An 18,080-nucleotide genomic window follows, 5' to 3' on the forward strand; every position below is an offset into this window, starting at 1 on the left:
AGGGGACATGTAGGGGGGGGCCATGGAGCTGCCGGGGGTAATGGGGGGGGTGGGGTTACCCGGGAGGGGGAGCTAGGGTAGCCAGGCATCCCCCTTCCAGGCTGAGAAAGAAAGAAAGAACGAAAGAAAGAGTTAAATTGGTAAATATCCTGACAGAGAACACTTGGCAAGTGCATAGAATGCATAGTACCACAGGTGAGCTTGGGCATTATAAACTGCTGTGTATGAATGCATAGTACCACAGGTGAGCTTGGGCATTATAAACTGCTGTGTATGAATGCATAGTACCACAGGTGAGCTTGGGCATTATAAACTGCTGTGTATGAATGCATAGTACCACAGGTGAGCTTGGGCATTATAAACTGCTGTGTATGAATGCATAGTACCACAGGTGAGCTTGGGCATTATAAACTGCTGTGTATGAATGCATAGTACCACAGGTGAGCTTGGGCATTATAAACTGCTGTGTATGAATGCATAGTACCACAGGTGAGCTTGGGCATTATAAACTGCTGTGTATGAATGCATAGTACCACAGGTGAGCTTGGGCATTATAAACTGCTGTGTATGAATGCAGCCTTAGATGTAGGTGTCACTCCGCCTACATTGTTCTGGCTGAAGGAGTTGTAGTTTCCTCCAGGGCCCCCTGCGGTCAGGACGTTCAACGCACCTCCCTGCCCGTTGAACTGCTCAGACTGGAGACACACACACACACATTTAGCATTTGATTAATTTAGCTGAAGTTTTTATCCAAAGCATCATACAAATGTTGTATTTAGAAAGAACAGTGGAAGAGCAGGAATAGGAAGTGAGTCGTTCCAACAGTATCTTTGATGGTCAGACTCAAGGAATGGGGTGTATGTACTATCCACATCTCACCGCACACACACACACACACACACACACACACACACACACACACACACACACACACACACACACAGACACAGACACAGACACAGACACACACACACAGACACACACACAGACACACACACAGACACACACACACACAGATTTGAACTTCGGACTCCAGATTTACAAGGCCATGCAGCCAGGTAATGTTTACCGGGAAGTGTGTGAGAACAGCAGAGTTAGTGCCTCTGACCCTCCCTGAAGGAAGTGGCTATAGTCCACTAGCCAACCACACGCCACCAGTCCAGCCATGTTTACATTTGAACATATGATGGTGAGTGTCCCAGGCTGTGTTTCTGACACTGTCCTTGAGTGTAAGAATATCAATCTCTCCTGGGCCTCCAGCTCCCTTCAGTACACAAGCCGACATGAAAGAACCGCAGCTAAAGAGTTATGAGTAGAATTGCATTCATACTAAGAGATGCATTTTCCCTTTTGACTGTATTTGTGAACATGGAGTGAGTCTTCCAAGTTCAAGCCTGGATAAACAGACACCTACGGTGTACAAGGGCCAGTGATACAGAGCGTATCACCTTAGAGAGACAGTGTTAGAGAGACCGTGTTAGAGAGACTGTGTTAGAGAGACAGTGTTAGAGAGACAGTGTTAGAGAGACTGTGTTAGAGAGACCGTGTTAGAGAGACTGTGTTAGAGAGACCGTGTTAGAGAGACCGTGTTAGAGAGACCGTGTTAGAGAGACCGTGTTAGAGAGGCAGTGTTAGAGACAGTGTTAGAGAGACAGTGTTAGAGAGACAGTGTTAGAGAGACAGTGTTAGAGAGACTGTGTTAGAGAGACTGTTAGAGACTGTGTCTGAGAGACCGTGTTAGAGACTGTGTCTAAGAGACTGTTAGAGACTGTGTCTGAGAGACCGTGTTAGAGACTGTGTCTAAGAGACCGTGTTAGAGAGACTGTGTTAGAGAGACTGTGTTAGAGAGACTGTGTTAGAGACTGTGTCTGAGAGACCGTGTTAGAGACTGTGTCTAAGAGACTGTGTTAGAGACTGTGTCTGAGAGACTGTGTTAGAGACTGTGTCTAAGAGACCGTGTTAGAGAGACTGTGTTAGAGAGACTGTGTTAGAGAGACTGTGTTAGAGAGACTGTGTTAAAGAGACTACCATGCCAGCTCAAGACAGGATCAGGGGGAAGCAGAGTTCCTGACAGCCCACCTTGTAGTACTGCCCAGGGTTGGCAGGTCCGGGGGGGTACTGGCCCATGCCTGGTTGCTGCATGCCTTGCTGCTGCATGCCTTGCTGCTGCATGCCCGGTTGCTGCATGGGCATCTTGTGGTTCTGGTAGGAGGGGGAGGTAGCCGAGCGCTGGGGGCCAGGTCCGTGGTACTGCATGGGCTGGCCTGGGTAGCCCGGAACCTGACCCTGACCTGGCCCGGCCATGCCTGGTCCATACTGCTGGCTGGGGAAGCCCTGAAGAGGGGAAGAGGGAGACAGAGGGAGGGAAAGATAGAGAGGGAGTTAGGGCGTGGGAAAGGGAGGGGAGGAAGTCGCGGGGAGGACAATGGGAACAGCCACGAGTGAACTCTTGTTTTTATCAACGATAAATCACCAACGTGGAATATACTTTTAGCTTCGCAACAAAACCAACAAATGACTTTAAATGTGTTCAGGTCAAATGATGATGTAATCTAAAGGGTCAACTGAGGATAAGGGAAGTTACCTCGGGGTTGTACGGCCGTTTGAGCCCCTGAGGGGGCCGTAGCTGGGCCTGCTGGGCCCCGGGAGGGTAGCCGGGGTGCTGGGGCATCCTCTGGCCCTGGGGGGCGTACATGGGCCCCATGGAGGAGGGCCGGGCCGGGCCCATGCCCGAGGGGGGCATGTTGGGGGGCCCGCGGGGGCCGGCGTGTGACAGGAACTGGTTGTTGTAGGCCGCTGCTTCCCTCATCTGCACAAGAGACAAACAATAAAGATAATTCGATTGGGGGGCTTGTAAGAACAATAAACAGTCTCGAATGCATCGTCGAATGTACGCTAAAGTGGCTGTAATATATTTAACTGACTGTTTATTAAGAGCACAGCAGTGCTGCTTGGAGCAGTGTTACTTTGTTGAATGTGTCACTACCATCGAAAGCCAACAGGGGGGGCAGTAGTTCCCCACAGCACAAAGGCCACCATTTTAGTGCCATGATTCATGAACAACAGAACAACAACAGATCAGAAGAGCTTCTCTTTCTCCAGACAGCTGTGACCTTCAACCAATGACCCGTCAGCTAGATATTTAGAAAAAACGCTTTATCTATTCCTTGAGGAAATAGCGAAATGATTTGATCGTTCAGGGCATGTGCTGTTCCGCACAGCTGACCCTAATCCAGTTATATCAGTTCAGTCACTTCTCAAAGGAAGATAGGAGGGTGGATTGTAAACAAGTTTGAACGTGACAGGCAGGAGTTCCTGCTCGGCCATGCGAAAGTGACAGACCGAGAAGGTGATCACTCGACCAGGAACACGCTGCTCCTAAACCCTGACCTGCGGTCAGTCCTATACACGTTCAATCTAGTGATCCGGGATGAGCGTGCGTAGAGCAGATCTGATCCTGGGTCTGTACCTGGCCGTAGTTCATCTCCTGGTTCTGCTTCTCTTGAATGGCCGCCACTGTTGCCGTGGCGGTGGCGGTCGCCGTGGCAGCTGCCGCGGCAACAGCGGCCGCCGTGGCCGCCTGGGTGAAGTCTGTGGGGGGGCGGACGCCGTGCTGTCCCATGTTTCCTCCGCCGTTGTTGGGGTAGCTGAGGATCGGGTTAAGAGACAGCGTCAATACACACACACACACAAACAGAGGATCTGTCAGTGAACAGTCACCCAACCCCCCCAGTAAGATCCACCTCTCTTTCCCACGGGAGTTTGTCTTACCTGCCGCCGTAGCCCGGTCCTGGAGGGTACCCCCCCTGTGCGCGGCCATACATGCCCTGCTGCATGTAGGCCTTGTTGGGCTCCGGGTAGCCCTGCTGCCCCATGAAGCCCCCCCCCCCCATACCAGGACCGCCCCCGGGGCCCATCATGTGGCCCCCGCCAGAGTTACCCCCTGGACCCATTGGAGCACCCAGACCCTGGGGGAGGAAGGAGGGAGGGTGGGTGAGGAAGGGAGATAGAGAGAGAGAGAGAGAAACAATATTAGCTTTCATTCAGATATCCTTGAGTGAACTCATTCTCATTACTGTTATTTTTTTTTTTTTTATCCATATATTTATATTTTTGTTTATCAACTTTATTGTCAATCAGCACCACGTCGTAACGGCCATGTACCTGGTTGGCTGAGGGATTGGTCACACCCCAGACAGTGGTCACCACCGAAAGGGATCCAGCCGGCTGATTGTTCCCCTGCTGCCAGTTCGAGGGGTCATAGGAGTAGGAGCCGTCACTGCAAGAGGAGGAGGAGGAGAGGAGCAGGATTGAGGATTTAGAGAAGGAGGCATCCAGGAGGAGGAGAAGACCTCATTGGGAAAACTGGTTCTCTGCTACAGCCTGTCCAGCTCATTTCCTGGATCAGATGGTAACAGCGTGGTAGAGTGGGAAGGGTAATGCATGGGGTCAACAAGCCTCTAGTCGTGGGCCAGTGGGGCTGTGTTGCCGTGGTCACAGTACCGCAGGGACGCAGTACTGCAGGGACAGATTAGCTCGGCTGGTTCTGTACGTTGGAGCCTGACCGACCCGACCCTGGGTCACATGCCTGCCGTGTTCAGACAGAGCTTCCGTGTGTTCAGACCAGGCATCCACCGTGTCACACACACACACACACACACACACGCGTGTTCCCTGCCTTTGTCTCTCATACGCAAGCTCGCAAAAACACCGCCGCACTGCGTCGCCATGGAAACAACGCTGTCACTTGGATACGGGTTTGGGGAGGCAGCAGGAGGAGGAGGAGGAGTGCGTGTGCCACCGCGTGTGCGTGTACCACAGCGTGTGCGTGGGGCTCCGTGCTGGAAGACGACAGAACTGTGGGTATGTCAGCTGCTCTTCAATGAGGATCCGCTGGTTGTGTCTGACCTTGAAACGCGCCAGTCTTCTTCCCATCACAACCCCACCTGACCTGACCTGTGTTCATCCAGGTTGACGAGGGTGAAGGAGACAGAGGCAGGACCCCTTCCTCCAGAGAATCAGACAGACGGTGAAACAAGCTGAACCATCTCTTTCACCAGTAAAATCAGTTCTGTCTGTGTGATGCTAAGACACTCGATCTTCCCGTGACGGAGATCTCCGAAGGGCTGACAGTCAGGTGACACGCAAACGCAAGTGCACACACACACACACACACACTCGCAGATAGATCTGTGATCATCACACTCACACACACACTCACACACACACTGTGTGAGTCCAGCTACATCTAGCAGACTGGCCACCTCTTCATGTGCAGTTATCCAGATGCCTCCACTAACATGCTAATACAGAAGATCATCCACCTACTTCTGAGAACAACCGCTCACTGTTATCACCTTCTGTTCACTCCCACATCCACCTGCTCCCTCCCTCCCTCCCTCCCTCCCTCCCTCCCTCCCTCCCTCCCTCCCTCCCTCCCTCCCTCCCTCCCTCCCTCCCCTCCCTCCCTCCCTCCCTCCCTCCCTCCCCTCCCTCCCCTCCCTCCCTCCCTCCCTCCCTCCCCTCCCCTCCCCTCCCCTCCCCTCCCCTCCCCTCCCCTCCCCTCCCCTCCCCTCCCCTCCCTCCCTCCCTCCCTCCCAGGGCAAACACTGGGGTGTAGTGGCTGGTGTGGAGGTGGAGTGTGGGCTGCAGTGTGGTGAGAGACAGGTGAGCTCTGTACCTGTGTGGGTTGGGGGCCAGGCCGGGTTTCATGGAGTTGATGGGGTTCATCGGAGGTGCGTTGGGGTCAACAGGGAGCCCCTTAACTCCTCAAACAGCAGGCAGCCTGGAGAGAACACACACACACACGCGTCAGAGATGTGTCGCAACATGTCATCTGGCCCACAGTGAGCAACACAAGGGAGAGGAGTGCACGTGTCTGGAGCATATGGAGATAAGAAGGGCAGGCACTGCACCACAGGATGCTTCTGTCTCCCAGCGGTATCTACACACACACACACACACACACTGTCAGTCTTAGAGGAGAGGTCAGGAGGACGTGGTAATACCATTTGTTTTTTCTAGATTGAACGCTACGGAAAGTGTAAATGACATCAATTTAGCACTGCCTGATGTGTTAGAGACAGAGAGAGACAGGAGAAGATGAAGAAATAGTATGGAGGGAGAGAGAGAGAGAGAGAGAGAGAGAGAGAGAGAGAGAGAGAGAGAGAGAGAGAGAGAGAGAGAGAGAGAGAGAGAGAGAGAGAGAGAGAAAGAGAGGGGGGGGGAGAGGGGAGGATCGAGATGGAGGGAGAGAGAGAGAGGGAGAGAGAGAGAGAGAGAGAGAGAGAGGGGAGGGAGAGGGAGGGATAGAGGGAGAGGGAGGGAGAGGGAGAGAGAGAGAGGGGCAGGAAGATAGAGATGAAGGGAGAGAGAAAGATTGAGAGCCTTAGATGCAGTCAGTGCTCAGGTTGCTAAATGCCTTGTGTTGTAGTGGCTCCAGCAACAGATTTCTCTCTCCTGAGAAGAGCTCTGGGATATAAATAGACAGAGCGGAAAATAAGGTGAAAAAAATATGAAATTGAGAAAGAGATGGAGATAGGCCGAGAGAGATAGGTGACTAGAGGCTGTGGATGCCTCTCCACGCACACAGAAGTGCGGGCACACGCACACAGACACCCACAGACATACACGCACAGCCAGAGCGCCATCACTGGTGAAGATGTTCTAGAATGATGAGGTTAATTAGCCTCTAGGGACCTTTGTTCACAGGGCTGTACCCTCCTCCCTCTCTTTCCATCTCCTTTTCCCCGCCTCCTCCTCCTCTTTTCCCTTTTCCTTCCATCCCTTCATCCCCCTCTTCCCCCTCCTTCCCCCTCCTTCCCCCTCCGCTTGTCCTCCACCTCCCATCCCCCCCTTTTATCCTTTTACAGCTTCAGGACGAGCGACACTGACTGACATGCTAATTTGTCACCAACATCATTGGCCCTTCTATCGCTTCCCTCCCCCTCCTCCCTTCATCCCCCCTCCTCCCTCCACCCTTGTCACTCTGTGGTTGCTAGATGTAGGTCAGACAGCCTCCAGCTTGAACAAGAGGGAGAGACGGAGGGAGGAGAGACGAGGAGGGAAATAAGAGAGGGAGGGAGGGGTGACGGAGGAAGTGGTGTTTAGGGGAGAGAGAAGGACACCTCCAAGGATAATGAAGGGAGACAGACAGATGGAGGGAGGGAAACACATGTATTTCCTCGTGTTACAGCCTATATAAGTGAACCTCAACTCAGTCTGGACGTAAGGGGAAACATAAGCTCCCTGAAAACAACTGGTGCACCAACATGACGACTTCAGCTCGCTATCTCCTTTTACATCCGGTCTCTGGCTCAAATTCTCAGTACTTCCACCCAGCTGCAAAACGTTCTCTGATTGACTCCGAGTCCGAGCATCTGCATCTGGTGCTGGACCAGCAGACAAACCCACACGCTGCCCAGACACAGCCTCATCCCAGTCTACCATCTATGGGGGACCAGCTGCTTCTGGGGAGCAGTTGGGTGTTGGTGAATACCGGCCTATTAGTGGATATAGATGGTATATCAGCATAGGGTAGATTCATGGTCTGCTCTTATATCTGATATAGGCTATCTTTGCTCAAACCATCTCACAGCTGTATGTGCCGTAGAAGCCTGGAGTGTTAATGCTTCATCAGTGCCACAAACACTTAGCCTGACGTTGTCATAATTCTAGTCAGAATATGAGTCTGATAACACTCCGTTGGGCTGTGAGTATGGGGCATGTTTCAACCGAACCCGGAAAAAAATGACTCTTTGCTCAAATGGATAGACCTACAACCAATCAGAGCAACGTAGTATGTTGTTTGTTGAAAACTAATTAAACCCAAGCGCTCTTTGGTGACGTGGTTGATTAGGATACTGCTGATCATCTGTCCATCATCGTATAAAGCCCGCCCTGACAATTTGATTGGTCCGAACAACTCCTGTTTTTACATTACACGTTTTTCCCCAACCGAGCGACCCCAGACCCAACTTCCCAACCAAAATGTGTTGTGGGCAGGGCTAAGTTTGGCTGGCACCCAGGCTAACAAACACTCCAAACCCATCATAAGAAGGCTAATAAGAGCCTAAGAAGGCTCATAAGGGCTTAAGAAGGCTCGGTCACTGAGTCGTAAATTCTAGTTTCTCAGACACGCTCAGTGTCTGTGATTGCCCTGGTGGAAAGTGACGACCTCTGACCCCTGAATGGACGGCCTCCATCACAGATGTAAGGTCTGGGAAAGAGAGCTGGGGAGAGGCAGAGGAGAGAGATACCAGGAGACCCAGAGAGAGGGAGTGAGGAGAGAGAGAGGGAGTGAGTGAGAGTAGGAGAGAGAGAGGGAGTGAGTGAGAGTAGGAGAGAGAGAGAGAGTGAGTGAGAGTAGGAGAGAGAGAGAGAGTAGGAGAGAGAGTAGGAGAGAGAGAGAGAGAGAGAGAGAGAGAGAGAGAGAGAGAGAGAGAGAGAGAGAGAGAGAGAGAGAGAGAGAAACAGAGAGAAAGGAGAGAGACACTGCTCCAGCAGCAGCACAGACTGTTCCTGTCCTGGAATGAACACATCAACATGTTCCCTGGTTCCTCTCCAGTGTTTTTGCCCTCCTCTTCTCTGGGCCTCTTTCAATCACCCGCTCCCTCTCCAACTCTAAATCCCCATCTCTCCCACAATAACTCCCCCACTATCTTCCAGTTGTTTCTCCACTACAATTTCACTCCCTATTCCCCAACTGTCTCTTCCTTCCTCTTGCCTCTCCAGAACTGTGTGGGTAACGCAGTAGAGCTTCAAGCCGACGAGCAGGTTGCAGAGTGGTTGGCTCGTGAAAAGACTGCCATTTGAATCTAGACCCCCCACCCTCACACACAGTAGCTTACAATAGAAACCTGCTAGCGAGTATGGTGCAAACCAGGCCAAAGTGGTGTGTGTGTGTGTGTGTGTTGGGCGGGGGTGACTTGCTCTGATTGGTGACACCTCCTAAACAAACTCTATCATCTTGTCCCCTCCCTTCCCCCACTGTGTCACAGTCCACACCTTCCTTCTCAGTCCCCCTCAGAGCACACAACACGACACCCATGCCATGTTGTCTGGACTTCCTAAGGGTCGTCCAGCCGTCCAACACTTGAGCTGGCCAACACAGCAGCGCCGGGGGCTGGCCAGGACTGACCGTGTGAGGGTCTTTTCCTCTCTCAGGTCCATGGAGGGGGAGACCAGAACCAGGGAGAGCGGCCAATTGGGCCGACGCTACTGGAGGGTTTCTGCACAGCCCTGCCTGAACAGACCCTGAACCCAGTAGCACACCAGACCATCAACAGTAACACACCAGACCATCAACAGTAACACACCAGACCAGACCATCAACAGTAACACACCAGACCAGACCATCAACAGTAACACACCAGACCAGACCAGACCATCAACAGTAACACACCAGACCAGACCATCAACAGTAACACACCAGACCAGACCAGACCATCAACAGTAACACACCAGACCAGACCAGACCATCAACAGTAACACACCAGACCAGACCAGACCAGACCATCAACAGTAACACACCAGACCAGACCAGACCAGACCATCAACAGTAACACACCAGACCAGACCAGACCATCAACAGTAACACACCAGACCAGACCAGACCATCAACAGTAACACACCAGACCAGACCAGATCATCAACAGTAACACACCAGACCAGACCAGACCAGACCATCAACAGTAACACACCAGACCAGACCAGACCATCAACAGTAACACACCAGACCAGACCAGACCATCAACAGTAACACACCAGACCAGACCAGACCAGACCATCAACAGTAACACACCAGACCAGACCAGACCATCAACAGTAACACACCAGACCAGACCAGACCATCAACAGTAACACACCAGACCAGACCAGACCATCAACAGTAACACACCAGACCAGACCAGACCAGACCATCAACAGTAACACACCAGACCAGACCAGACCAGACCATCAACAGTAACACACCAGACCAGACCAGACCAGACCATCAACAGTAACACACCAGACCAGACCAGACCAGACCATCAACAGTAACACACCAGACCAGACCATCAACAGTAACACACCAGACCAGACCAGACCAGACCATCAACAGTAACACACCAGACCAGACCAGACCATCAACAGTAACACACCAGACCAGACCAGACCATCAACAGTAACACACCAGACCAGACCAGACCATCAACAGTAACACACCAGACCAGACCAGACCATCAACAGTAACACACCAGACCAGACCAGACCATCAACAGTAACACACCAGACCAGACCAGACCATCAACAGTAACACACCAGACCAGACCAGACCAGACCATCAACAGTAACACACCAGACCAGACCAGACCATCAACAGTAACACACCAGACCAGACCATCAACAGTAACACACCAGACCAGACCATCAACAGTAACACACCAGACCAGACCATCAATGGAACTTTGGACCCATACTCCACAGCAGCGACTGAACAGGAGAGTGAAGATAAAAGTTTTTTCACACCTGGCCGAAACAGTCATTTTGACTGAGTTAACCGTCTTACCTTTTTAACACACCTGTATTCCTAGAGACGCAGATTACCGAACCAGAAAGCAGTCTATTCTGACTTGACCAAATAGTCCCAATTGATTGGCCTGTCTAGTAGTCCCAAATGATTGGCCTGTCAAGTAATCAGCACAAGGACTGGCTATTTCATGTCCACAGTCTCTCAGAGTTTAACTGCAAACCCTGCCACTTTTTCAACCAAATGGCCAGGGTCACATGACCCTGCCGGGCCCTCCCCCACCCCCAGGGTTGTTTGAGGAGTGGCTGAGAGAATGGAAAGGGGGGAGAGGGGCAGGGGGGGGGGGGGGGTCAGCGAACAGAAAAGGGTGGAGGGCTGAGTACAGAGGGAAAGGAGAAGGAAGGGAGGGGGGGAATTACACATTCCTGAACATCACTACGGTGTCAGACAACAACACATGCTCGCCTCGCACACACACTTCAGAAAAAAACTAACACAGATGTGGTGTGTGTCTCTCGTATAGTACACACACACACACACGCACTGTGCACGCACACACACACACACACACACACAAAAGGTACAGTACTCAAACAACTGGTTGTATGGCCTCCAGTGGCCACCGTAGTGAGCCCTCCAGCTCTACTGCCGCAGAGCAGCAGAGCACCTCATTGAAATCGGTGGGGTGGAGCGCAGAGTGAATGGCAGGGGTCATAGGTCAAACACAGAAACAATACTACTCCCACCCACCCTGACTTGAGCAGGGTTGGAGAATTACGGCCCCCACATAAACCCTCCCTCCTTCTCCTCCGTGTGTCTCTTTACCTGACTCAAGCAGAAGTACGACTCAGCTCCATGCAAACAGCCATGCCTGGCTTAACTGAGCTAACAGAGAGCATTCTATTTGCATGATCTGAGATCTGCTTTCCATAAGCTCAGGCTGTAACAGGCTAGACAGGACAGCCAGCTTGGTGGAACTTAATGAAATGCCCTCACCTAGTCACCCGGAGGTGAGAAGAGGCCAGCTGAACATCTAGCTGCTGTGTTTACGACACCCTACTACCTTCCCCGGAATCGCTCACATTTCATTTAGGCAGCACATTGTACTGCTGGCACCCCAGAAAAGCTAAGAGGCAACCCTCATTCTGACGTTGCTCAACCTGAACTCTTCTCACCTCCCTCTCCCTCTCTCTCCCTCTCTCTCCTTCTCTCTCCCTCTCCCTCCCTCTCTCCCTCTCTCTCTCTCCTGAACATGCAGTAGAGCACAAGCAAACAACCGCAACACAAAAGCCTTTCCTTAACTCAGTAGCTATAGGTGAGACAGCCCCATTGATGTTAAACATGGCTGGATGGTGCTCTGTGATGGGTGACAAACACAGACAATACATTGTCATCATGCCTGACATTCTAAGACAAGTGGGCGGGACCATCACAGCCGAACACAACCCCTCTAACCCCTATCAGAGCAAACTGCACCGATATCACAACTATCCCCCCCACATCAGCCCCCCAAACCATAACTGCCCTCAGCATCAGCCCCCAAAAACCACAAATACCCCCCCAAAACCACAGCTGCCCCTCCCGCGGGAAGCTAACCCCTGACAGAGGAACATGAGAGCAGCCTGACAATGTAGCTCACTTTCATAATATAGACCTGGGCCCTGTGCCAACCCAGCCACAACGTCTCCTTCCGTCACTTAATGTACGTAATGGATGGCATGCTTTGCTGGGACCGATGCAATTATGATATAATTACTATAAGCTAAGGAGGATGGATGGATGGATCTTCACGGTATTCAACAAGACTGTGTGGAGATGCTGACAGCCGTGCGACAGAGCCCTTTTTGCTGCTGTCCTGTCATTACCCTCCCTTCCCCTTCTCCCCCTCGCTCCCTCCCTTCCCCTTCTCCCCCTCGCTCCCTCCCTTCCCCTTCTCCCCCTCGCTCCCTCCCTTCCCCTTCTCCCCCTCGCTCCCTCCCTTCCCCTCTGGTTCCCTCAGTGCTGCAACGTGACTTTCCCATCAAAGTGCCACGGGCTCTTCCTGGTTTGAGGTGAATAAACAGCTTGAGAACAGACTGACGGGCATGCATATCTCCGAAGACAGGACACACAAACACTGTTAACGCAGGAGCACTGATACACACACACACACACACTGTTAACGCAGGAGCACTGATACAAACACACACACACACACACACTGTTCATGCAGGAGCACTGATACACACACACACACACACACACACTGTTAACGCAGGAGCACTGATACAAACACACACACAAACACTGTTAACGCAGGAGCACTGATACAAACACACACACACACTGTTAACGCAGGAGCACTGATACAAAAACACACACACACACACACACTGTTCATGCAGGAGCACTGATACAAACACACACACGCGCACACAGAGAAATGCGGACACCCACAGTTCACAGCTGCACAGGGGGAAACACATAGACACAATCTGGCACATGCACACACCTCTGATACACAGAGCCTTGTAAGAACAGGCTCCTCCATCAACAATGCGGCCAGTCACTCCACATTCAGACTACACAAAGACACATCTCTTCTGAAGGAGGAATAGGGACATGTATCATCCAGTAGCAGTGTGTGTGTGTGTGTGTGTGTGTGTGTGAGTGCGTGCGTGTGTGTCTGTCTGTGAGCGAGAGAGAGAGAGAAAGAGAGAGATTCTTTCCATGTGATCTTTTTGCGTCCTTTAAATAATGACTGTGATTTGAGATCCCATCTGAACTGTGGATTCTCTTCACTACTGTGCTGCGACTATGTTATAAATGCTGTGCTATAACCAGTCAACTTGTCAATGTGTGAAGACTGTTTTTCTTTTCTTTTTTTACTGTTTGCTAATCAGACCATGGGGACAATCAACTCGTAAACATGAGGAGTGGCCAACGACTATTGGCGACACACACCTGTACCACCCTGTGAGAGAGAGAGAGAGAGAGAGAGAGAGAGAGAGAGAGAGAGAGAGAGAGAGAGAGAGAGAGAGAGAGAGAGAGAGAGAGAGAGAGAGAGAGAGAGAGAGAGAGAGAGAGAGAGAGAGAGAGAGAGAGAGAGAGAGAGAGAGAAAGAGAGAGAGAGAGAGAGAGTGTGTGGGCATGCACGTGTGCCTGGGAAAACAGAGAAGCTGTGGGTGAGTGATTCTCCGGTTGCTAATGTTCAGGACCAGGCAAGGCTGTGATACAAAGTTCAGCAACAACAATCTGACCGGGTAACAAACACACAGGCAGGCAAACAGACAGAGCAACAGCCAGGCAAAGCTTCCTGGTTACAAGTCCTGATCAACATACAGCAGTTAGAGAGAAAAACACTCCCACAGGTCTGGTTTCCTGTAAAGGAGGGAGAACTCTGCAGCTAGGAACTCAAATAAGCCTCGGACCTGATTGCTCTTGAATCAACATCCTCCCTGGTAGTGCCTCGGTCACAGAATCAATAATGTGACCGCTACGGTCTCTCCGGTTCTGACTTGACCCGCTCTGTGGCGCCAGCAGGGCATGGGGTCTAGACCGTGTTCGTGACACAACTGGCTGACTGCAGACCTCAAAGTCCAGCCCCATCTCAGTCTGTCATAGAGCCAGAGATCCTCTCATGCATTCCCTCTAGCTGCCTGGACACCCCACGCCCCCCACCCACCCGCACAGGACATGGACCACTACGCAGTGAGGTCAGTCAGTACCCTCTACGCCCTCCCAAGCACACACACATACCTTCCCCACATCTTGGTGTCTATGATGCTAATATGCGAAACATTTAAGAAGCATTCGGTCTAAAAAAGTTTTGTCGGTCAGGTCCATTTGGACTTTTGTAGTTAGCTAGCGTCTTGAAGCTCGAAGGTGTTCCTAAATTATGACGAATGAGAACAGTGGTGCTTTATTATGCAAGACAGAAACTGCTGGTAAATAATAACCACTGAAACTTAATGAGACAACGATACTATGATTCATACATAGACCCCATGCCTCTTCAGGTGCACTCGGTTCCTGTACAAACTCCTTGGTTGCGCTCTACCTACGGGACAGCAGGCACGCGCGCGCGCACACACACACAAACATTGACTGCACTGTACCATCAGGACATTTTGGATTCCTTGTGAGCTTCCACTTCCAAAAGGATCGAGCTAACTGTCTGCTAGGCTAGCTGGTGTTAGAAAGCTAATCAAACAAGCAGCTGGAAGCACATTTCAGCAGCTAGTAATATCTACCTATACACCATCGTTTTCATAAATTAGTTATCCCTACAAGTAAGTATACACTTGTATTTCTACAGCTCAGTTGGCCACTAATTTAAGTCTACGATCGAGCCATTTGGTTTACCGGATTTTACGCTGGTCTCGCTAGCTATTTGGCTATTAGACTACATTCCCTGTGGCGGTGCGGTAGTGGGAACTGCCGGGCAAGCTAACGGGGTTAGCCTAGCCAGCTGGCTAGCTAAGCGAGTCTGTGACAATAGAATGATGCGAGCGGAGTCACTGCTGGCGCTGCCCTGCCAGGCTTACCTTCAACTCCAACTGCCCGGTGTCGTTATCCGTTGGTGAGCGGTCTTGACCCTCGACAGGAGTGTACACACACCAGTATTCAAGTCAATGTGGTCCGGTTTCATTAATGAGGAATTTCCCAGACAAAACGAGTGGGTGAATAGACGTCCAATTATCTCGATACCTTGGAAACTTCTTGTTCAGCGAGCTAAAATTAGCTAGCTAGCTAACGTTAGCTGGCTAGCTTTCTCAACCTTTCGCAGCTCTTTGTATGTACCATTACAGTATTCTATAAACATGTACTAGGCATTGTAATAACCATGCTACTTTAGTATGGTACGTTACTGTAAAACACTCTCCTCGAAGACAATTTCAATAAAACGGTCGCTAACTGGCTTGTCTGTCTCTTGTACGAGGTGAAAGCCTTCTCTTGTCTAGGCTGTTCCACTCTGCTTCTGACTGGATGACTGGCTAGCTAATAGCTCTTGTGTGTGTTAGCAGAAGACGCCGCCACCACGACCACAGTTCAGCAATCGCACAAGCAGCCTCCCTCTGTTGCACAATGGACTGCTGTAATTTATTCATGAGATCAAGGATTTAGGTTCCACAGGAACCGTAGATCTGGTTGGACTCAAAAGTTCGGTATGGTAATGATTATTGTAAACACTATAATATGGAAAAACTATAATATTCTATATTATGATATTTATTATATCATAACCACACTGCTAAGGAGAACATTGACAAATGTCGATGACAATAACAACACAAAGATTAATTATACATTTACTGATTTTTATCATAATCTTTTAATAAAATGTACACTCATATTCCCACAACAATTAGGATGTAGCTAGTGTGTTTCATTTTATATAATTAAACCAATTCAATTATACAGTAATTAAATACAGTAGATAGGTTACTGTACATAACACAAAAGCTATTCATGGTAGCTGTTCTCACGTGTGTCAAGCACAAAACAGGAACATTTATCCTGCCATTACGACTATCCCCATGCTTCAAGTGACATTGGTCACAATGTATTATTGTCTTGTACTGTACATCTCCATCCCAACCCAAGTGCCTTGTGGGAATAGTAGTTCTCATTAATGCTCCAGTGTGGGGCAGCAGCAGCAGGTGTAATTACTGTGATTCACTGCTGTGACAACACCCCCAGGTAATGAGTTAGGATTCTGCTACTCAACATGGATAATGATGGTGAGCCCATTAGCTTCTAGTTCCAGTCCCACCTCAAACCCTGTCCAGGTCTTAGCCATGCTCTAGATTCAGCCCTAGCCCTAGCAGCATTCCATGGGAATAAGCCAGTGGATGCCCCAGGCCCCAGGGAGAGAAGAGAAACAATGGGATCTGGCCACGATGAGCCTCGCGTTTTACTGCCAAGTATAGCATTCTTCTGCCCAAGTGCCTGGGGGTGTCTATACAGCAGCATGCTCTCGTTCTCTCCCCATTCTCCCTCCCTCTCCCTCTTTTTCTTCTTCTTTTCTTCTCACTCCCACACCACCTCCCTCTTTCTCTTCCACCGTGTCCCTCTTCCCATACCCCCCCCCCCACACACACACACACACACTCCCCCTCCCCTCTCTCTCAGGCAAACAGGGAGAGCCAGGTCAGCTGACCTAACTGCTAGCTGAGGAGGGAAGCTGCAGCGGTTCACAAAGGAGGGATTTTACTCACAGGAGAACACTCAGATGCAGCCTTTACACGGTCGATGGAGGGAACGCCAAACGCCCTTGTTGCTTCAAAAGGGCAAACGAGTCCACAGGAGTGTTCAGAGTTTATTCAAATCTAACGGAAGGTCCTGCCCTAATATTTCACATAATTCATTTGTTTCTGGCTTACATCTGCTGCCAATATGTGTGTGTTAACACAGCTAACACAGCTAAGCACAGACTCAGCTAAGCACAGACAATACTGTCGCTTTTCTTCTTACTGTATCCATTACGGATGATAATTAATCTGATAAATTCTGATAGTTTGTACTGTAATTATGCCTGATTCACAGAGTGTGAAAATGACTATGATCAAGACACACTAGGTCAACACTGCAGTGTGTGTGGTATTTGATATACAGAATACTGTAACTGGTGTTGTAGACAGATTGCCTGGGTCTGTCTGCAAACACCTCGTCTGTGATCTGCGGATCCCTGTTGCCCTGGAAACAGAAGCTTTCATTTTTTTGTGCATATTTTCCCTCCTTCCAACAAGAGACCCCCCCCCCCCTCCTTCTACCTCCCACCTCCCTCAACCTGCTGCACCGCCTCCAAACCAACCTGCTGCAGTCATTTAACAATGTCAGAGCGTGCACACACACACACACTATCACACACACACTATCACACACACTATTAGATATCCAGAGAAATGTCCAGAAACATAGCCGTGTGTGTGTGTGTGAGTGGGAGATCAAGCGAGTGCAGCCATGGTGTGCTGCAACAATTTCACCCTCAGCTGCACACCCTAACCAGACAGCACCCAGACCACGACTGCCTGAGGATGTTTCCTCTGAACAAGGTGTGGAGACAGGAATGACAATCTGCAGGAACCGAACATCAGCGACAACATCATGTGTTCAAACCATCAGAAGACTGAATAGTTACCCAGGTGCTAAAATGCTCAATCTTCATTGAATTTTTTATTAACCTCAAAGGAAATCAGAGTGCTATAAATAGGTTCTGATTTATCAGACATACAAACCTGAAAGGCATGAAACAAATTCTGATTTAGTTAAAATCACGTTCTGGCAGGCCACGAAGATAAAGGTGTTCCTTGGAAGGGGATGGTGGGAGGGAGGAAGGGGGTGGGTGGTTGTGTGTGCAGTTCGATTCACAATCCAATTAACACATGGTACAACACTGACCAATGTGAGCGTGTCACGGGTGTGTGTGTGTGTGTGTGTAAGAGAGAACGAGTGTGTGTGTGTGTAAGTAAGAGAGAACGAGTGTGTGTGTGATTTGCCCCCTCCCTAGATTCATTCTGCATTCCATTGCAGTGACTTTGCCTTTCTGGCCAGAACAGGAACATTCCAGAGAAGTTGCTGACTGTCA

The 18,080-nt window shown here is 50.3% G+C and overlaps 1 protein-coding gene across 1 annotated transcript in view; it reads right to left on the reverse strand.

Annotated features, from left to right (window-relative positions):
• The window catches only part of LOC146233076 (zinc finger MIZ domain-containing protein 2-like), a 20,491-nt gene extending 4,943 nt beyond the window's left edge, over positions 1–15,548 (reverse strand). Inside the window, 10 exon segments of the mRNA XM_084690500.1 lie at positions 1–65; positions 68–101; positions 606–695; positions 2,080–2,334; positions 2,585–2,809; positions 3,470–3,647; positions 3,772–3,968; positions 4,165–4,279; positions 5,681–5,785; positions 15,037–15,548. The exon segment at positions 1–65 is cut by the window's left edge and continues 76 nt beyond it. Coding sequence (XP_084546626.1) covers positions 1–65; positions 68–101; positions 606–695; positions 2,080–2,334; positions 2,585–2,809; positions 3,470–3,647; positions 3,772–3,968; positions 4,165–4,279; positions 5,681–5,730 — 1,209 coding nt within the window. The 5' untranslated portion in view covers positions 5,731–5,785; positions 15,037–15,548.
• Between the last annotated feature and the right edge of the window lie 2,532 nt (positions 15,549–18,080).

Source organism: Hypomesus nipponensis, chromosome 24 (genome assembly GCF_054491055.1).
Source record: "Hypomesus nipponensis isolate SF chromosome 24, ASM5449105v1, whole genome shotgun sequence".
NCBI lineage: Eukaryota > Metazoa > Chordata > Actinopteri > Osmeriformes > Osmeridae > Hypomesus > Hypomesus nipponensis.